This window comes from Coptis chinensis, chromosome 7, assembly GCF_015680905.1.
Source record: "Coptis chinensis isolate HL-2020 chromosome 7, ASM1568090v1, whole genome shotgun sequence".
NCBI lineage: Eukaryota > Viridiplantae > Streptophyta > Magnoliopsida > Ranunculales > Ranunculaceae > Coptis > Coptis chinensis.
In genome coordinates, this window is record NC_141462.1 from 62,977,648 (window position 1) to 62,999,865 (window position 22,218).

General features: G+C 39.4%; 2 protein-coding genes across 2 annotated transcripts; both read left to right on the forward strand.

Moving 5' to 3' along the window:
* The first annotated feature begins 8 nt into the window (after positions 1-8).
* Positions 9-4,732, forward strand: LOC147488333 (uncharacterized). The gene is made up of 5 exons (XM_086570478.1): positions 9-487; positions 712-812; positions 931-1,135; positions 1,220-1,401; positions 1,628-4,732. The coding sequence occupies exons 4-5, from the start codon at positions 1,225-1,227 to the stop codon at positions 2,264-2,266; spliced, it is 816 nt and encodes a 271-aa protein (XP_086426604.1). The 5' UTR covers positions 9-487; positions 712-812; positions 931-1,135; positions 1,220-1,224; the 3' UTR covers positions 2,267-4,732.
* Positions 4,733-18,380: 13,648 nt separating this feature from the next.
* Positions 18,381-18,836, forward strand: LOC147488334 (uncharacterized). The gene has a single exon (XM_086574348.1). The coding sequence runs from the start codon at positions 18,381-18,383 to the stop codon at positions 18,834-18,836; it is 456 nt and encodes a 151-aa protein (XP_086430474.1).
* Positions 18,837-22,218: the final 3,382 nt, after the last annotated feature.

The window sequence follows — 22,218 nt, forward strand, 5'->3', positions numbered from 1 at the left end:
GTATGAACTCTCCCATTAGTAGCTCATTAAAGGTCTAAACTCTAAAGAGACTGGAATTGGAAAGTCTTATGACTCTCATTACTGGTTCAGCTACCCTATTAATTCTCTAAGGGTTAGCACTGTTGGTTTTCACTATCTAGTGGTAGCAGAGAGTAGTGTCCAAATAGTTCATAGCAATGCAAAGAGATGTCCGGTGTTACGAAAAATTTATGTGAGGCATGTTTTTATGCCTTGCAGAGTGTAATGTTCTTATAATGACAATATGACAGCCAAGGTGAGGAGTAGTGCTATTATGTCCTAATTTTTAGTTTTAATTTGTTTGGATTGATTATTTTTATAGAAGTTTCTTCAATTTTTGGCTCGGAAAGTAGGGCCCGATTGTTTCATTTGCATGGTGATGATCAGACTCAGTATTGGAGTGATGGGAAATTCTTCAGAGACACTCATTGTTTGTTCGATATCTTATTTGATTGGAATGATGGAAGATGTAAGTTAGTTCTTTTTGTTGTCTCTTTGGGCTTGAACTGATAATTTAATTTTCTATAATACTAGCATTGATCGCAGGCGTGATGCATGTGTTAATTACAATCTGTGAGGTTATTAGGTTATGCTAATTGTACTTCGTATGTTATGGTTTTGATAGAATTTTCCGATTGGTTGCAATACTCATTTCACTAAAAAATTTATCAAAACCGGTTTTGCTGTGTACAGTGCCGATTCCTTTAGGAGATGATTTGTCAATCACCTTTCAATTTTGTTTAGACACCATGGCTGTTGCAAATGCTCCCCTCACTAGGGAGGTGGTATTAATGGTGAGTTCAGTTTCATCTTCCCATCGGTTTCTCACTCTCATATTCTCTTTCCAAATTTAGCTAATTGTTTGACAAAGGTAGTTATTTTGGTTACATGTATATATTGTTTTACCTCCAGAACAAACAGAGAATCTCTAGCAGTTGGGCTCTGTGTGATTGTGTCCGTGGGTGCCTTGGTACATTTTCCTTATGGATAAGTCCCTTAGTGTACTTTCTTTATGCTGAAGACGGAGAAAAAACATTTTTCATAACCTTTTGACTGTATATTTATAGTCAAAAGGTTACAAGGAGTTGTGAGTAGAGTAGGAAGAAAGCTCTTGCTGGTAAGTAATTAAATAGCTTAAGTTCTCTATGTTGACTACTGTTATTCTTCATAAAACACTAAAGTCTAATTACATGGCTCCTAGAGGACATGGTCATGGCGGTGCAAATAGAGGTAGGGGTGGTCGGCCACCTCATAATCAGCATGTTCCCTCTTGGCAAGCTAGGCGAGATCAACTTCCTCCACCACCACTCAGGCGACATGCTAGTGATACTCTCTCTTTTTGTTCTGACAGTGATTCTTCAGATGACAGTGCGCCTACAATTGGTAATCGTGTACCTACTTATTTAAATACTGTTGATTGTTTAATTCGTTTGTTAGAAAAAATAATCATGGTGATATTAAGATTGATGTACCTGAGTTTGATGGGAAGATGGATGCTGATGTGTTTGTGGATTGGTTGACTCGAATTGAAAAGATTTTTGAATACAAGAGTATTTCGGGTGCTAAGTGTGTTTGACTGGTAGCTATAAAATTAGGGGGTTATGCGTAGGTATGGTGGGATGAATACCAAAGAGGTCACACTGTTAAGAGCAAGAAATTGGTGCAGCGTTGGTCTAAGATGAAACGAGCATTGCGCAAAGAATTTGTTCCTAATAATTATGAGCGTGATTTGTTTAATCGCCTACATAATTTGCGGCAAAACTTGTTTACTGTTCAAAAATACATTGAAGCCTTCAATCTGCTATGCACTCGCCTAAATATGACTGAGACCGAAGAATTCAAGGTCCATAGATATGTCAATGGCTTACCGAAGCGCATTCAAGCTGATTTGTCCTTTGTTGATATTCAAACCATGACAAATGCAGTTACTTATGCTAGAAAGTCAGAAGATCTCCACAAGTCGTCCAATTCATCATCATCTTCTGTTGCTCTATCACTTGTTAGTACTGCTTTTACTACAGTTCATCCTGTCAGTGCATTTTCTGCACCTAGGAAGTGTTTTGAGTGTGGTGTTATTGGCCACATTGCTGCTGAATGCCCAAAGAAAAAGAAGTGCCCTGTGTTATTCGCAGAAAGAGATGACGATATTGGAGAGGTTACTGAGGAACCACCTGACACTGCTCCAGATTTCCAGCATGAGGCGTTATCAGTCTTTTCGCTTCGGTGGTGTGGAAATCCACCATTGTAGTTTGTGGACAAACTCTTTCAACTTGGGGAGTGTGATGCGCACATTAATAGGCCCAAGCCCAGATGCATAAAGAGGCGTCCATCTTTTTAGCAGTCTTTTGTTTTTAGAATGCCATGTGGCATATTACTATTGGTTTATTGCTTTCTAGGATAGTTATAAATAAGGAGCTTGAGGTTAGGGTTAGACAGTTGATGTTTAGTAGTGATTTTCTTTCACATAGTCAATAAAAGAGACATTTATTTTAGGGTTCTTAATTGTTTTTCATATAAGTTGTAGATTTTTTCTTCTTAATCCGCTCATAAATCTGCATCACCTTGTCTCTACACAATCTGCACCACCATCAAACCTTGTCTTTACCTCTCAATGATTCAAATTATGCAATTTCCACATCATAATAGCCTACATATATTTATAAGAGGCCAGTGCAAAGAGTGACCCATCTCTTCATTCGCAGGCTGCAATGGAAACAAATGGACTATAAATATTCCATAAAGTAGTATGTAATGGAATGGTCCTGTTTTTTGCGAAGTGGCTGTTCATTTTTTTTTGTTTTTTTTTCTCAGGACAGTGCCATGTTAGTATTAAGGCATGGGTACTGATCAGGTCCTTCTTTGATTGGGCAATGGCAATTATTTATATGGGTGGTCGGCTTCCACAAATTTGCTCAAATGTGTGTGCTTCTGATGTTTTGACCTCCTCTTACAAAAATGTTGGAGTCCTTTTTTGTTCTTAAAACTATATTGCGTGATTAGTAACAGATTTCCTGTGTCCAGTTCTGACATTTTCCCTCTTTCCACAACATCCTTTTCACTAGTTACACTTTTCTTTTGATTTAATGGTTTTTCTCCAAATTTTTTTTTTTACCCTTTCTCCTAATATCTTCTGTTCTGTTTCAAGAAGATTTTTTTCTCCAACTTGTAATTTTTCGACTAGACCTCTACTTGATACCAGTGGTTAATCGAAGGAGGAAGAGTGAGGGTTCTAGTTGGTATTTTTATATGTTCTTTATTGTTCTTGAGTTTCTAGTTATCTAGTTTTTAAATCATCAGTAGTGAATTGTATTGGTTCTAAGTTGCTTTGGTTTTTAATATGTTTTGCAGATTAAGAGTGGCAATGTTCAGGTAAGGCTTTCTTTCTTGTGGCATGATTTCTTTTATTGTACCAAGGGACTCCATTCCTTGCTGTTGTATGGTGGCTGACATTTGTAGTCATTTTTAAAATTTGATATTACCCGGTTTAGATTATATACCTTTTTATGGGTAACCTTTATAGATCTTATTCACAATTATTCAGGCTGTCTGGTAAATAGAACTTTTGTGTGGGAAACAAAAATCTCTCGTTTGATTTGCTTTTGATTGCATGATTATTATTTTTTTTAAATTCTTTTTGGCTATAGAAATTCCTAATTGAGGCAATGAAATATTTATTTGCACTCTCACTGTAAAGAAAATATTACGTGATTTTTTTTTGCACAGAAACATCAGGAACATGAAAATTATTGTACGTATTGAACACATAATAAAATTTTCTTTTCCCATTCTTTTCATTTTCTAGTCGAGATTGCATTTAGAATAAGAACAAGGACATTGACAGGGTACCTGGATTGCCTAGAGTAGTTGGGAGGACGGTTATGTCCTTTTGATAGCTATATGTAGACCATCCAACAAAGTAACATCCTCTCGTTTGTTATACAGGACCTTAGTCAGTCAATGTTCATCTTTATGTTAGTTGGAAACATGACCTACGTTGCAAGGTGAGTGCTAGGATCACATGTTTTCACTACAGTTCACATTCTGCTCTATGTAGGTGGGTTCTGGTTTATGGATTATCAGTGTACCAACTAAACTTGAATGCTTCTTGTGGCATACTCGTGAGCAGCATAGAGTGGTCTAAAATCAGAGTCAATCTTCCTTGGCTGGTGGATGCAGGAGGGTGTGTTCTTCTAGACACTTGTGTATACTTGTTTAACATATATAATCATATTAGGAGATTGAACTTTTAGAGAAAATATACTTGATTTAATTAGGAAACATTTGATATCATAAATATTGTTTATGTAATACAAACCTAATTTTTAATATTAGGTCCTGGGGGAAAGTATGATTTTATTTTTGAAGTTAATGTAAGGATAAAATTTAAAAAAAAAATCGTGGAAGCTGTGAATATTGAACCTTGACAGCTTTTCCAGATACTTATTCAATTTGTCTATTTCCGTTATTGGAAATCCCTGGTCGTAAAGAATAGACAATCAGACTTAATTGCATCCTAGCTGATTGTTCCCTCAAATCATCAAGTGTGGGTTAAAACCAAACCAATTCTCATTGTCAAGCCTTTTGAAGGCTTCAGGAGCAGCATCCAGCGACAAAATTGGTTGGCAACCAGGTGCGGCTCAAGGCTATTCGGGGCCCTAAGCGAAGTTCGAATAGGGGGCCTTCTACAATTAATACCAATAAAAATTGTTTACAACTTATTGCTTTATTTATGTTATTTCATCATATGAGTGCAAACCCTCATCCTTTATCCGGGCTTGGGACCGGCAATGTATTATCAAAATACTTTGGCCGATTTAAAAGTTTTTTTTTTTTTTTTTTTTTTTTTTTTTTTTTTTCTTGAAGAAATTTTTACATGTCACAAACTTCAATTAAATTTCATTTTTCTTACTTTTTGAGCTACAAAATCACTAATTAAATCTTTGTATTTAAGTTCTTCTAGAAAATCTCTTTCTATAGATAATGTAGCTAATCCACTCAATCTTTCTTGTGACATGGTTGATCTTAAGTAAGATTTAATTAACTTTAGTTTTGAAAAACTCCTTTCTGCTGAAGCAACGGTTACAGGTACTGTCAACAATATTCTATAAGCTATATAAGCATTTGGAAAAGATTGTATTCTTTTTAGATAGTTCAATATTTTAATTGCGGATTCATTTTTGGTATCTAAAATTTCTCTTAGTAGTCTTAATTCTAAAAAACAAATCTGTACCATCAATATCACAACTCTCTCCATGTTTCAAAAACTTTCAAGATTAAGACAATATTCTTTTAACCTATCATCATCTATTGATTTCAATTTTTTTCACGTCAAATAAAAATCCTAACGTTTCTTCAATACTTTTTAACCTGTTCAAATCTATTATTAAAAGATGATATCGCTTTTGATCAATTATATATAAGAAAAAAATTAGTTCTAAATGACTCTTCAGGTGTTTGAGTTACTTCATTGTCACATTCTCATCAAATTGTCTCTTTCTCCGAATTACACGCTTTTTCACGAAATACGGTTCTATATCCATTTGACGTGCAATATCCATGGATGCTATTTTAGCTTTTTCAAATCCTTCTTCTCCTCAGTACTTTTTAAAAAATGTGATTAGAACTTTTATTTGATTTATAGCCATGTCAATGGGCATATCTTTAGATTGTAAATCCTTACTAACCAAATTCACAGAGCTAATATATATCATACCAAATAACCATTCCAAACAAAAACTCATAATTTTCTAAATCATGCAATGCTAGACTTTTCGGCTTCACTATTTGTTTTGGATCCTCGCTAATTTTTTGCTAGCTCAAGTAGAGCATCCCTAATTTCTAGTGCTTGAGTAATCAATGCTTTAACACTCTCAACTCGACTTTCCCAACGTGTTGGTGACAAAGTCTTCACCGTATATATTTAGTTAAATACTTACATAAAACATCCCATTGTTTTGTAGAGGAAAAAACAAACAATAAATATGTTGCAAAATTCCAAAAAATGATATTGCCTTTGAACAAGAATTCGCCATATCACATAATACTAAGTTAAGACTATGACATCCACATGGAGAGTAAAATGCTCTAGGATTTATATCTAACAATCTTTTTTGGACGCCTTGATTTTTACCTTTCATATTTGATCCATTATCATACCCTTGACCTCTTATGTCGTTAAAATCTAATTTATATTCTTCTAAAACACGTAATAGCTCATTAAAAAGTCCTTTACCCGACGTGTCTTCTACTATTATAAAGTCTAGAAAATACTCTTCGATTCTTATGAGACTTGAGGAAACATCTACACAATGTAATATGACAGTCATTTGTTCTTGGTGACTAATATCAGGAGTGCAATCAAGTATAACAGAATAATATTTTGCTTCCTTAATTTTCAGAATGATTTTATTTTTTATTTCAGATGCCAACAATTGTATCAATTCATTTTGTATATTGTGACTAAGATAATGAACCTTTAATTTATTATGTTTGATTTGCCGGAGATGTTCTTGCATAATTGGGTCAAACTCTGCAATCATTTCAATTAAGCTAAAAAACATACCATTATTAGCTTCATAAATTTTCTCATTCTTTCCACGAAATGCCATATTGTTTTTAGAAATTGTCTTAACAACAGCAATAATTCTTAATAGTACATTACTCCAATGTTCTTTTTCCCTATCAATTTGCTCTTGGATATTGTTCCGGCTCCCACAAATGTGGCCCAATATAAGCCCAATTCAATACAAGCCAGCCCATGCTCGAGTCGAGCCCACTATAAACAAGCCCACGCCGGGTGAACTATACTATAAATAACCCCACGCGAGCCCAACTATAAACAAACAAGCCCATGCCGAGCCCAACTATAAACAAGCCCACGCCGAGCCCCAACTATAAACAAACAAGCCCCAACTATAAACAACCCTCGAGCCCAACTATAAACAAACCCCCGAGCCCAGCCCAACTATAAACAAGCCCACGCCGAGCCCATGCTTTCGAACTTAAACAAGCCCACGCCATGAAAAATAAACATGCCGAAGCTCCAACTATTCCCAAGCCGAGCCCATTCCAGAGCCTTCTTCTCCTTCTCAATCCACGCGGCCATTCTCTGTTCTTCAAAAACCCAGAGCTTATTCTCGCCCGGTTCTCAACTTCATCCTACGGTTCATCCTACGATCCGATGTCCCCCGCCCAGTTCTCAACTTCATCCCACGAAATGTCCGAACAGCTCCTCCCCGATGAAACTAACTTCATTCCACGAAATGACGGATGTCCCCCGGTTCTCAACTTCAATCCACGAATCAGTTCTCCCCAGATTCTCCAACTCCATCCCACGAAATGGACGGTTCTCCCCCAGTTCTCAAACTTTAATCCACGAACTTACATTTCTCCCGCCGGTTCTCGAACTTCATCCCACGAAATGGCGATTCTCGCCCGATTCTCCAACTTCATCCTACGGTAACGGATGTCCCGCCAGTTCTCGACTTCATCCCACGAGCGATTCTCCCGCCCGGTTCTCCAACTTCAATCCACGAATCGGTTCTCCCCCGTTCTCGACTTCATCCCACGAGTGGACAGTTCTCCCGCTCTCTCCAACTTCATCCCATGATTGACAGTTTCTCCGCCAGTTCTCAACTTCTTCCCACGATTGGAATATTGGAGAACGAGGAAGTAACTATCACCAATGCTACCTATAAAATCCAACCTTCGTCATTTTTCCGAACTACGCAATCGAGACTTGATCCCAAGCAATATCTTTGGTGCGTAGGCAACTTCAAAACCGAAGTCCAAATCATCTTTCCCCAATCACCATCTCCTTCACCATCTCCAAAAACATTACTCACAACCCTCAATCAGTGTGTGTTTTGGCAAATCTTCTGAAACATATTTGGCGCCGTCTGTGCTCCTACCCTCAACCACAAAACAAAAGTTACGTCAATGGCTTCTCGAAAAACAAACAACGGTGAAAGTATCCCTTTTACCGCACAAGTTTAGCATTCACCTTCTGCTGCGAATTCATTTTCCAAGTCCGATGGTCCTCGGCCGTCCGATGGTCCTCGGCCATCTGCGACTGAGAGAGTGGGTATTCACGTACCAGATCCATCAACTCAGGTAGACCGTCGTCTCCGACAATTGGAGAGCAAGAATAACAATCTGAAGAAACAGCTGCGTCAGCTTCTCGAAGATGATTCAGGCTCCACGGCAAAAGTGTTTGGGATCGTTTGAACATTTGAGCATCTCATCAAAGACTCCGGTACAAACTCCCCGCACCAAGAGAAAACCGTCGCGAAGTCGCTTACTTAAAGGCTTCGCGCAAACAAAATGTGCAACGCCGAAAGCCTACACTTTCCAGTGTAATCGTAAGCGAATCCACAAACTCCTCTGCCGACCTAGATGCAGACCACCCTATGAGGGATCACCAACTCACAAAAGATCTCATGACAAAAACCGGTTTTGCCGATTCGAACCGTGCTAAGAGAGATCGGCAAAATATCCATATAGGTCGGCAAGATAGACTACCCAACCAACGAAAAACCAATGAAGTTCCTACCCCAAACTCTAGGAGGGGTAGGCAAGCTAGTGCAAGTCCTCGTCGCAATAGCAATATGCGCCGATCTCAACAAAGAAGACTATTCACCGTGCGTTTCGGTTCACAACCTAATCGCTCAAGTTGTAGTCCTAATCCAAGAGCTCATTGTTGGCCAAAGTATGTTGACAATGGTAGCGATGGAGATGGAGACTCACTTGCAACAGTCAAGAAAATGGTTACGACAATCCAAAGACTCGTCCAGTATTCTCCGATGTTCACCATAGGAGAAGAAGGAACCGATCTCCACTCATCGGCTCGGTCACCTTCACCTGCATGGGCCACGGGTCGACGGAACTCACTCCCCTCCTCCGAAGAAATCTTGGCCAAAACGTCCCACAGTTCGGTCGGGACCATCGTCGAGAGAATGTTCCATTTTCGAACGATGTCTCCATGAGATGATCTTGAAGGCGTTGTTAATGATAAGGAGTCACGAGAAAACAAAAAATCTGAAATCTCGCTATAGAAAGTGGTATCGATTCTCCCTTCTCTCTCGAATCCAAACAACCGTTCATCACAAGGACTTCAAGCGGCCGAATTCGAGAAGTATGATGAGATTGATGGAGATCCTTTGATGCATCTTGTTAATTCTGAAACAAGATGATCTTATGGACTTTCGACGATTCTCTTCTTTGCAAGTTATTCCGTCCACACTCATTGGAATTGAGTCGATGAGATGGTTTAACATGCTTCGAAAAGATCCATCCACAATTTTACCGATCCGCTTACAAGTTTGCCGAGCATTTTCGTCCAACCGGAAAGAACCCAAAACATATTGATTCTCTATTCAAGATTAAAACAACAAAAAAGAAGAAAAGCTCGATGTAAGTTTGTTCGAGATTTCGAAAGCGGCTGTTGAAATCCCGGATGCATCGATATTCTTGTCATTTATGCCTTCAAGGAAGGCATTAATTATGATAGGGGCGGCATTTACAACTCTATTGTAAAAGACGTCCCAACAACTCGTTATGAACTTTTCTCTCGAACTCAACAGGTTTATTCGAGTTGAAGATGATGCATCGCACGAGTTCACAGAGATAGGGATCGAATAAGCAAGCCGCAGAACGCAGTCAAAACCGAAGTTTCAACAAACAACCGATCAAAAGTCCAAGAGTGATGGTAGGCCACAACAATGGAACGGCAAAAGAACAAAAGAAACTTCGAGTTAAAGCTTACATCAACGAAGTACGCTGTTATCTATGAGAAGATTAAGGGAAAGAATATCTTATCTCCACCTTTTCCTCTCTCCGAAGATACCAAGGCTACACGTGATAAATCCCCGTGGTGCAAATTTCCGCGATGATTTTGGTCATGAAACCCGAACAATGCCGATCTCTAGGGGTAGAATCCAAGGTTTGATCGAGAAGGGTATGCTTGATTATGTCTTTGGGTAAAACGAAACAAGCTTTAGTCGTTACCGCACACAATGTAATCAAAGTCGGTCATGCCGAGTTGATTCAATGTCTAACACCCAAATGAAAATTTCAATCACTCCAAGATCATCGATCTCAGCCACCACTATGTTTATAGTGGATATGATTTTCTCCACGAATGGGTAATGAAACTTATGAGGAAGGACCTCTCTTTGAATACAATGACCGATAGGAGTGCACCATCCTCATTATGATGCCATTGTAATACAAGCTTTTGTTGGAATTCACCGTGTGCGAGAAAATCATGATCGATACTGGTAGTTCGGCAAGTGTGATCTACAAGCGTTGTTACAAAGGACTCAACCTCCCCGATAAAATGATAGTTCCCGATCCAAATCCTATCATTGGCTTTGATGGGACAGCAGCAACATCAGTTGGTAGATGCTCTCTTCCGGTGACATTAATGAACAAGGAAGTTACAATTGATTTTCTTCTCTTGGATTGTAACTCCTCCTACAATGTCATTCTGGGAAGAGATTGGATTCACTCAATGGGAGCTCGCCGTTTCTACTTTCCATCGCTATCAAGTTACGGTGTGATGGTAGGGTATGCAAAGTTCGAAGTGATCAGATAGCAGCTTTGAAGTGCCATGAGTCTGTACTCGAAGATTATAAAGATTCGGAAGTCAAGGGTAACACCATCCTAAATGTCGATGGGAAAAAGTAGCAATTACAGAATTCCATTGGCCGGGTAAACGCTATGGAGCAGCGTTTAGGTGGCCCCCCGACTATCGATAGACTCCTCGAAGTACAGATCGGCAACAAAGAAGAAGAAACCACTTTTATTTCTCGAAATTTCCAAGAAAGAACGGGATAATCTCATTGAGCTTTTGAAGAAAAATTGCACGGTGTTTTGCGTGGACGGTCGAACAAATGCAGGGATTGATCCTTCACTTGCATGTCACAGTGGATATCGACAAAACACAAAAAGCCGGTCGTCGGAAGCCTCGCCCGAATGGCTCCCCGATCGAAAAGCTCAAAGTGAAAGAAGAGATCGACAAACTTCTAAGTGTTAATTTTATTAGGCCTGTACTATATCCGAAATGGATATCAAATGTAGTAGCAGTCCCTAAGAAAAATGGGAAACTTAGAATCTGTGTTGATTTTACTGATGTCAATAAAAAATGTCCTGTTCACCTGTATCCTTTGCCTCGTATTTCTGAAATGGTTGATGCCACTTCAGGGTTTAAACGAATTTCTTTCATGGATGCCTCAATGGGATTTTATCAAATTGCATTAGCCAAAGATGAACAAGAACTTACAACTTTCATAACAGACCAAGGCTTATTTTGCTATAAGGTAATGCCTTTCGGTCTAAAAAATGCACCGGCAACATATCAGAAATTCATTAATACATCATTTTCAGACTTCTTAGGCAAGTTTATGGAAGCTTATATTGACGATATGGTCATCAAGTCGCATGAAGAGTCATCACACCTTCATCACTTGCAAAAATATTTTGATCGGCTGATACATATTGAATCGTCTAAATCCATCAAAATGCGCATTTGGATTAGCATCGGGAAAATTTCTTGGATATCTTATGACCAAACGAGGCATTGAAGCTAACCCTGATCAAATCCGTGCAATTACTGAAATGCCCTCGCCAAAAACCAAGAAGCAAATCCAAAGAACTTCACGGGTAGGATAGCGCTTTGGGTAGATTTATCTCAAAATATTCGGATCGGCTCCACCCCTTTTCCAAGCCATTAAGGGATCCCCAAAATGGACCGGATGAGTGTGACGTAGCTTTTCAGAAAATGAAAGAATACCTAGTACACCGGCCCGCCAATTCTTGCTAGTCCCACCTGGGACAAACAATTGGCATCTATTTGGCGACATCGAGAAATAGGCGCGGAGTGCCGCCTTATTCATTGATGATGAAAATGAACAGCCAATTTTCTTCATAAGTAAGACCCTTACAGCTCCAGAAACAAGGTATTCACAGATTGAGAAAATAGCTCTCTCACTTGTCCATAGTGCACGAAGATTGAAGCCTTATTTTCAAGGACGTATCATCAATGTCTACACTGAATACCCTTTGAGAAAAGTTCTTCGAAATGCTGATTCGAGCCGATTAGCAGAATGGGAAACATATTTGAGTGCCTACGAAATTATCTACAAAGCCCGATCATCCGAGAAAGGCCACGCAATGGCATCACTTATGGCCGATTTTCCTGTCGATGACATACCGACCATGGAAGAGCAGTTTGACTAACCTCCTCCTAATCCACAACAAGGATCGTCCGCTCCATCCACAAGTGCCGACCCTACTTTATGGACTATACACACGGACGGTTCCAAGAACAAATCAGTTCGAGGCCTTGGTTGTGTTTTGATCCGACGATGGGCGAAAAATTGAAAAATCTGTTCGCCTCGGATTTTGGCGCATCAAACAATGAAGTGAATATATGAAGCGGTTCTTTATGCAATCTGAACGGCACTTGACACGGGGCGACAAAAATCGAAGTTATTCATCGACTCAAAACTTGTTGCGAATCAATTTGGCGGATCTTTTGTTGCTTTCGAAATGATAGGATGGCTGCATATGTCCAAAAATGCATGAGCTATCCATTCATTTCAAATCCATTGTTGTTCACCGGTAGCTCTCCATAATGATAATCGTCATGCCGATGCCTTAGCCTATCTCTGCGCAGTTGATGTTAACAATGAAAGAAAAATCTATATTGATTTCCAACCTTTTCCAAGCATAAGCGTCATAGAAGAACATGTTCAAAACTTATATATTGCTCATCTATGCTATTTTCGCATCGACATCTCGAAATTCAATTCGAGCAAGTGAATGCCGTAACAACAAAGAAAAGAAAGAGAGAAGAGCTAGCTCAATCGGCCGGCACAAGTTCGAGAATCTCACTCGAGGAGGAAGCAGCTCAAGAAGATTTAGCCGACCATCAAGGTTTGGCCGATCATCGTGTTGAGAGTGATTCTCCACCCACACATGATGCCGACCAAATCAATGTTGATATGGAAGATGAGTCCCACGAAGCAGATAATTCTCCAGAAGTACCACATTTGGATCTCCAATCTATCGACGGTGACACTTCACCAAATGATTGGAGACCTATTTATTTAGAATTTCTGCAACATGGAACTCTACCTGAGGATTCGTCGCTTTCCTACAAAATTAAGAGAGATGCCTGGAAATTTGTCATAATTCCAAATTCTAAAGGAAATCTCCTACTTTATAGGAAAGCAAATAATTTCAGTCCTCTGTTCAGATGTCTTTCCAAAGATCAAAGTCATCTAGTTCTCGAAGAGATACACTCCGGACTTTGTGGAAACCATTCTAGGGGACGTAGTCTTGCACATAAAGCCATGACTCAAGGATACTGGTGGCCTAGCATGCAAAGACACTCAGCGGAATTTGCCCAAAAATGCATACCATGTCAAAAACATGCAAATATGGGCAAACTTCCCGCAACGGAACTCCACCCAATTCTAAGCCCTTGGCCTTTTGCGAAATGGGGCTTGGATATTGTGGGACCCCTACCAAAGGCTCCTGGAAGTGTACGATTTTTTATTGGTTCGCGGTGATTATTTCACTAAATGGGTAGAAGCTCAACCGCTTTGTCAACATCTCAAAGAATGATGTACGGCGTTTCTTATGGAAAGACATCGTTTGTCGCTTTGGAATTCCATCTAACATCGTCTCGACAACGGTAAACAATTCGATCACGGAAGAAATTCACAAATTTTGCCTCACTAAAAATTCAGCATAATTTCTCCGCTCCATATTATCCACAAGCAAATGGACAAGCGATAAACAACCAATAAGGCGATTCTCTCGACTTTGAAGAAGAAGCTTAATGAAACAAAAGGAAATTGGGTTAAAGAGTTGCCAAGATTGCTTTTTGGGCTTATCGCGCCACTCCAAAGCATTCTACCAATCTTTCCCCTTTCAATCTAGCTTATGGCATGGATCTTTGTCCTCCCGGCAAATTAATTGCACCAACTACAAGGACGTAAAAGCATAAACCGGGTAACAATGATGTTTGCTCTAACTTTGGTGGCGGACTCGATTGATAACACTCGAGAAGTAGCTTTACAATGTCTAATAAAATATCAGGCAGCCATGAAACGCAAATATGATAAAAAGCTTTGCCTCAAGAGTTTTGAACCAGAAGATTGGGTACTTAGCCGCAAACAGAAGCTCATTGAATCTGGGAAGCTGTCAGAGAATTGGGAAGGACCGTTCATTATTGATAGACCAGCATCCAAAGGGTCTTATTTCCTTCGTCGAATCACCGGAGAAAGATTTGCCAAGCCATGGAATGCTTTTCATTTGAAAAAGTTTTATCGTTGAATGTTTGTTTTTCATTCATTGTAATCATTTTATAATTCAATAAAATTCGATCCATCTTTCGTTTTAACTAGAGATCAAATATCCCAAATTTCATTACGTTATCATTACACTATGGGGGCGGCGACACCCCAAATTTCATTACGTTATCATTACACTATGGGGGCGGCGACACCCCAAATTTCATTACGTTATCATTACACTATGGGGCGGCGACACCCCAAATTTCATTACGTTATCATTACACTACGGGGGCGGCGATTCCCCAAATTTCATTATGTTATCATTAAACTATGGGGGCGACACCCCAAATTTCATTTATCATTACACTATGGGGGCGGCGACACCCCAAATTTCATTACGTTATCATTACACTGGGGGGCGACACCCCCAAATTTCATTACGTTATCATTACATTATGGGGGCGACACCCCCAAATTTCATTACGTTATCATTTACACTATGGGGCGACACCCCAAATTTCATTACGTTATTACATTATTTTATTACTATCATTATAATATGGGGACACCCCCCAAATTTCATTATTACGTTATCATTATAATATTACACTATGGGGCGGACACCCAAATTTCATTACGTTATCATTACACTATGGGGGCGGCGACACCCCAAATTTCATTACGTTATCATTACACTATGGGGGCGGCGACACTCAAAATTTTATTACGTTATCATTACACTATGGGGGCGGCGACACCCCAAATTTCATTACGTTATTATTATATTATGGGGCTTAATTTACACCCCAATTACGTTATCCTTAATACTTATATCTATTTTGTCGACCTACCTCAAAACCAGATTACACAACTATTATATATTTTGACCGACCTATTCTGATTACCAATCTGATAAAAAATAGATAAAAACCAAATATCATGAATACAATGGAAAAAAAAAGAAACATAATTGAGAAAGAAAAACCGTAACCTAACCTCACATCATCATAACAATAAAGAATAAAAACTTCACTCAAGAAGTTGCGGCATAATGCTATCCTCCACTGAACTGAACACCTAATAGATCCGGACGGAGATACATCTTCCAACTTCCTATAACACATAGTATAATAATCGGCACAAAATTGCAATTTTTCCCATTTCTCGGAATCTCTTGATTTCCAAAGTCCAACACTTGCCGATGCTTCACGCAACACCGCCCCAGATTTCTTAATTTCAACTGCATGCTTCTCAATTATATCATCCTTCTCTTCACACCCTACTCTAAAATTTTCCACCCTCTCATGACATTCATCTAACTCCTTTTTCAAAAATGCATTCTCTTCCAATAGTACCTTGTAGTCCTCTCCTCCCTAATCCCCTCACCAAGAACTTGTTTTGACAATTCCAATTTCTCACATTTTAAAATTGCAACTTCATCACTCAAAACCTTCTGCTCCTTGAGAACAACAATTTCTTGATTCTGTTTCGACACTTCAGCTTTCATGATATTCATTTTCATCTCATAGTCGTGCAAAACTACTTCATTTCTCAAAATGACTCCTCTCAAATGTTCATTCTCCTGATAGATGAGCTCTCTCTCTTTCCAAATATTTCTCAATCTCGCATATTCACTAGTTTTAATCTTATAATTTTCTTTTGCTTCTAAGATTTCTTTAGCACAATCCCCAAGCTTCGACGCCTAATAGAAAAAATAATGTGTTACTCAAAAAAAAAAAAAAAAAATTTAAAAAAAAAAAAAAAAAAGATAATCAAAATGTGATGCTAACTATTTAAAATTATAATTATAAGAATATTAAGTTTATATCTTACCTGATATATTGTTAGGATAATCAATATCTTCGAACCTCCAATTGCCTTTAATCTTAAAACCATACAATTTCGCATTTTTGTAGTTCGAAGGCATCCCATAAAACCGATAATTCTGGTTGTGATGGTTATGATATCCCAATGCATAACTTTTTGAAGAGGCCTTGTTTTGCCGCAGAGGCTTCAATAACTCAAACAAAAGGTCTGACGACATACTATTTTGATAAACCTTACAAATCCTCGCTACACGTGCAAATATAGCCCAATAGCCAGGAGATAATTGTAAGGGATGTACTCTCCATCGAAGCTAATAACTTCGAACCGATTTCGAAATGGAACACTACAACCAAGCCAAAAATGTGAAAACAATAAAATTATCTCATCCTTTTCACATTTTTGGTCGATATCGCTACCAACATACTCAATTGAAACATCATCTCCGATATCATACATTGCTCTCAAACTATCAGCATCAATTCCCTTCGCCACCCTATTCATATTAAAATCTCCCTTATCACCCCATCTCCTCTTCAAGTTATAATTCTTCTCCATTATCAAATATTTTCAATACTGTCAAAAAAATAGAATAGTATCGATTAATCCTTCTCTTTCTTTGATAATAAGATCTAAACACTTGTTTACTGTCTTGCGATCACTACATAGATACAAATCCTAATATATGTTTCCTCATTAAAAAAAAAAAAAAAAAAAAAAAAAAAAAGTGTGAACGGTTAATAAAAACATACCTTACTGCCAAAATAAAACAAGAACACGAAGGAGATAATTTGAACTTTTATTCTTCTCTTCTCAATTCTAGCTATCTCTATCTTTTAAGTCTGATAATTATTCTACTCCCACGAGTTCTCCTTTTATAGATATTCTAACTCCGTGAGCCGTGATACCAATAGGACTCTCTTCTCTCTGCTAAAAAGCCCAATACATCCAATACTTGGTTTACTAGTTCGCCTCTTATTAGCGATCCGTATTCTATCCGCTACTAATCCTCTTAGTATTCTAATGTGTCTAATCCAATTCATTAACAAACCAAACATTATATAACAGCTGCCGACCTATTAATTTCCTTGCATTGCCGATCAAAAGAAGTTTGAATTTGGCGCCGTAACATGCATGCGTCGACTCCACCCCCAACCGAAAGCAGATCAAATAAAGACTTTGGGAAGGGTTTAAAACATGTTTTCTAGTTGGGAAACAAAGACCACTGGAGACCGAAAGCTTCTGAAAGAAATTGCCGCTGCCAATAGAAAACTCGAATTGCCGCTCTTGTTGAATTTGCCGCAAAGCATATTCTTCTAAAATAGTGGTGGCTGATGATTTGCATCAACTTAAAGTGATGAGCATATTCTTCAACATAAAGCATCCTTATCGGTTCTAGCATCCGGGGTTTAGATTTTTAGAGTCGCCATTTGGAGTTGCTAGAATAAACCGTGTTTTTAGCTTTCTGAACAGTAAGCCAAGACTTTGATATTCATAAAACATAAAAGCTAAACTTATATTGCAAGTCTCTCTTCATATTGTACTGAAAGCAATCTCGAGTCTGTCTTCTGGTTTTGGAAGAGGAAGCCCGTGACCAAATGATGAAGAAAAATGGCAAGTTGAATCCTAGCAAGCATGTTGCCTGCACTGAGCCTTTGTCCTGCTCCAAATGCTTGAATCCAGAGGGAAGGCGTTCAGGTGTGGATAGTGCAGGAGCAGTTCCTTCACAACACCAGGGTGCAGTTACCTTTGAAGATGAGCTCCAAAAGCATGTGGCAATGGGATTTGTTTAATGGGATTATTTTCTCAAAAACAAAACAGTCTTTGATCTTTCGCTTATCATCTTTCACATTAGGCTGTAGTTCCATCACATCATCAAGATAAACGACACTTCTCTCCGAAAAACAAGATGGACTTTTCGGATGCAGCTCTAGTTATTTTTCCACCTTATGTTGTAAAGTGGCATTAGAAAGCGTGCTTGAGTCGCTTCTTCCTCGGATTGCTCTAGCATGGAATTCTTTTCAGAAGCATTTCAACTTCATACAATGTATCGATTCATCATGGTTCTCCATATTGACTGAGCTTTCATGGATCAAGTCAGAGCTAAACTCCTGGACATCTTGGGTACTAGGTAGAGCTGTGGTACCACCAACGGTACCTATATTCATTTCAAAACACCTCTGCTTCTTCTTATTCTTTCTAGTAAATTATTTGGAAGTGCAAGAAGAATAGAAGATGAACATGTTTGAGGTTTTATTTGGCTGGAGAAAGGCATCTAGATGTAAGAAGCTGATAAGACGAGTTCAGTGTCGATTGAAGCTATTGAAGAACAAGAGAGATTCGATTGTAAGACAAGTACGCCAAGATGTAGTTCAACTCATTAAGGATGGGCATGAGGATTGTGCATTGTCTCGGATTGATCAAATATACAAGGATCAAAGTCTAAAAGCAGTTTATGATCTGCTTGACAATTTTTTTGGATTCATTATAGTCAACCTATCTTATATTCGGAAACACAGGGACTGCCCCAACGACATCAACGGCGGTGTCAAGTTTATTATTTGCTTCGCAAGATTTGGTGATCTTCCCGAGCTAATAAAGCTTCGAAACTCTTTGGTGAATGTTATGGGCAAAGGTTTGCAAAGGATCGCAGTTGAATTGAGCTATGGAAATTTAGTGAATCCCCGATAATTGAGAATCTCTCGCACTAAGTCAATACCGGATCATTTGAAGCTCGACTTAATGAAAGAAATAGCGAGAGATAATGGCCTTGAACTAGACTATCCCGAAAATGGAATTGAGTTTGAGAGCTGCAACAATCGTCAATCGACCTTTTCTAGATTTTGTACTTCAAGAATCGAATCTTAGAAGATATACTTCTTCTAGATGATATGGCGGCCGAGGAAACGCTATGTGTTCGAGATTGATTTACAGTTTTTGCCGATCCCATAGATTGAATTTCCGCTTTATTACGGCCGATCCATTCGAATTAAAATGCCGCAGAATGTTGTGAATGATTGCCGCTGAATGCCGCTACTTTTTTTGCCGCTGGATGTGTATATATTCACCGCTACTATGACTCTTACAATTTAATCTTTTCCGCTGCCGCTTGCATTTGCCGATCCCAATGCCGCTCGCATTGTTGCATTGCCGAGCCCAACCACAAAAGCGTAATCTGTTGGAGGTCCAAAACATTTTAAGTTTGAATCACGTGGTTTTGAAAAAAAGCAGGCCTGATCCGATCTCGCTATGGTGTATTGGCCCTTTTCACCACCCTCGAACCGGAGGAGCCGATGGAATAGCATCCATTCTAGTGTGCATAAATGCCGCCTCTCCTATGCTATTTATCATTGTGGCTGAGGCTTTATTAAATTGGTGATCAAGGATGAAGAGCATGTGGAGAAAAAGTGAGGAATTTGAAGTCGGGCTTCATATGGTTTGAGGTTGTGTTGGGTCCGCATGCAAACTTCGCAAAGAGTGATGTCTATCGCAGTGAATCTTCCCTCGATCGATAGTATAGTGTATCGCTCATTGATGTATCGTTATGAAATCATCGGCTGAAGAAAGCCTAGGGCGAGATACATTGACAACCCGGCCGCTTGGAGTCACACCGACACCAAAATTTCCATTTGTGCAACAATCGTTGGATTGCTTCCATGCTTGTAAATAGGTTTAGAAGATTTTTGCCTTAAATCCAAGCAATCTTTGTTCTATCACTCACGATGACAAGCTTCATTGTAAGGGAGGAATAAATGGAGAATGCTTTGGTTAGTTGTTTAGGATCCGATGTTGCAGAACCAACTTATTGTGATTAATCGAACCTGACTCGGCCCGGTTTTCCTTCTTCAATTCTGAAATTATTTTTGTACAGGACTACAAGTACAATGTGATCAATTAGACTCGTCCACCTCAATTTCCACTATCCATTTACTATTTTACCAATCAATATAACAATTTACAAAAAAAAAAAAAAAAAAATCTTTGCCACACAGGCTTTGCCCATGTAACAAAGAGAGGGCGATGTTCCGGCCCCCACAAATGTGGCCCAATATAAGCCCAATTCAATACAAGCCACGCACGAGAGCCCATGCTCGAGCCCAACTATAAACAAGCCCACGCACGCCTGTGGCCCAACTATAAACAACCCCACGCCGAGCCCAACTATAAACAAACCCACGCCAGAGTCTAACTATAAACAAGCCCACGCTCAGGGCCCAACTATAAACAAGCCCACGCTCAGAGCCCAACTATAAACAAGCCCACGCTCAGAGCCCATGCTCATAGCTTAACTATAAACAAGCCCACGCTCAGGGCCCAACTATAAACAACCCCACGCTCAGAGCCCAACTATAAACAAGCCCACGCTCAGAGCCCAACTATAAACAAGCCCACACGCCGTGGCCCAACTATAAACAAGCCCACGCCCAGAGCCCAACTATAAACAAGCCCACGCTCAGAGCTTAACTATAAACAAGCCCACGCTCAGAGCCCAACTATAAACAAGCCCACGCTCAGAGCCCATGCTCAGAGCTTATCTATGAAAAAGCCCATGCTGAAAGCTTTATTCCACGGCCCCGTTCTCCCCCAGATTCTCAACTTCAATCCACGAACCCCGCAGTTCTCCCGCCCGATTCTCCAACTTCATCCCACGAAGTGACAGTTCTCCGCCCCATTCTCTAACTTCATCCTACGAAATGACGAGATGTCCCGCCAGGTTCTCAACTTCATCCCACGAGCCGACAGTTCCCGCCGGTGAAAACAACTTCATTCCACGAGTACGGCGGATGTCCCGCGGTTCTCTCCAACTTCAATCCACGAACCGGACAGTTCTCCGCCAGATTCTCAACTCCATCCCACGAAGCCGACAGTTCTCCCGCCCGCCAGTTCTCAACTTCAATCCACGAACTTACATTTCTCCCACCGGTTCTCAACTTCATCCCACGAGGTATGATTCTCCCCCGATTCTCAACTTCATCCTACGAGTGACGGATGTCCCGCCAGTTCTCCAACTTCATCCCACGAAATTCTCAGCCACAGTTCATCCCGCCAGCTTCTCCCACTTCATCCCACCAGAATCGACAGGTTCTCCCCGCCATTCTCGACTTCATCCCACGAAATGACAGTTCTCGCCCGACTCTCCAACTTCATCCCATGATTGGGCCGCTTCTCCGCCAGCCCAACTTCTTCCCACGATTGGAATATTGGAGAACGAGGAAGTAACTATCACCAATGCTACCTATAAAATCCAACCTTCGTCATTTTTTCCGAACTACGCTTAATCGAGACTTGATCCCAAGCAATATCTTTGGAGTGCGTAGGCAACTTCAAAACCAAGTCCAAATCTCATCTTTCCCCAATCACCATCTCCTTCACCATCTCCAAAAACATTACTCACAACCCTCAACTCCAGTGTTTTGGCAAATCTTCTTTGAAACAGATATGCTTATCAATTGTTGTTTTGTTGTTTAATCTTTAAACTTAACTCATCCCAAAGTGTCAAATTATCAATGTGACCCGGTAGAAAATTCATGTTTTTAAGTTTGGTACCAATATTTTGCCAATCATCACCCCATTCACCGTTTAATTGAAATTGGGTGCAACTTGAGTTAAATAACTTGCAAATGAAAACAAAAGACCTTATTGCAATATTTTGAATAAACTAACCAATTTCTATCAAACTTCTCTCCATTTGGTGCTACTTGGGTATAAAATTTAGCTAAAAATTTTCTTTTTGTCTTCATATCAATAGGAAATTCTACGTCACTAACTCTAATTGGACCCTTCTTAACTAACAAATCTCTTAGTTTTGTATCAATTTTACCCTATTGTCTAGGGTCATAAATATCTTGAACTAAAGAGTTGGATTGTTCATTAAGGTTCTCATCAATACTAGCAAGCAAATCTTCTGTTGAGTTATCATTTATTTCATTTGTTTGATTTTCTTCAATGTTATCTTGAACATAAACACTAGAGCAAAATTTACATTAGGATCGATATCAATGTGTTCTATATTTTCATTATTATCCACTTCTATTGGTTGGTCGGGTTGTTCATTTACTACATTATCACTTAA

Excerpts from the sequence above, each read along its gene's own strand:
- LOC147488333 (XM_086570478.1), top strand. The coding sequence starts at position 1,225 with ATGGTCATGGCGGTGCAAATAGAGGTAGGGGTGGTCGGCCACCTCATA. Across the intron at positions 1,402-1,627 it reads TGACAGTGCGCCTACAATTG|GTATGGTGGGATGAATACCA; the intron begins GTAATCGTGTAC and ends GGTTATGCGTAG.
- LOC147488334 (XM_086574348.1), top strand. The coding sequence starts at position 18,381 with ATGAACATGTTTGAGGTTTTATTTGGCTGGAGAAAGGCATCTAGATGT.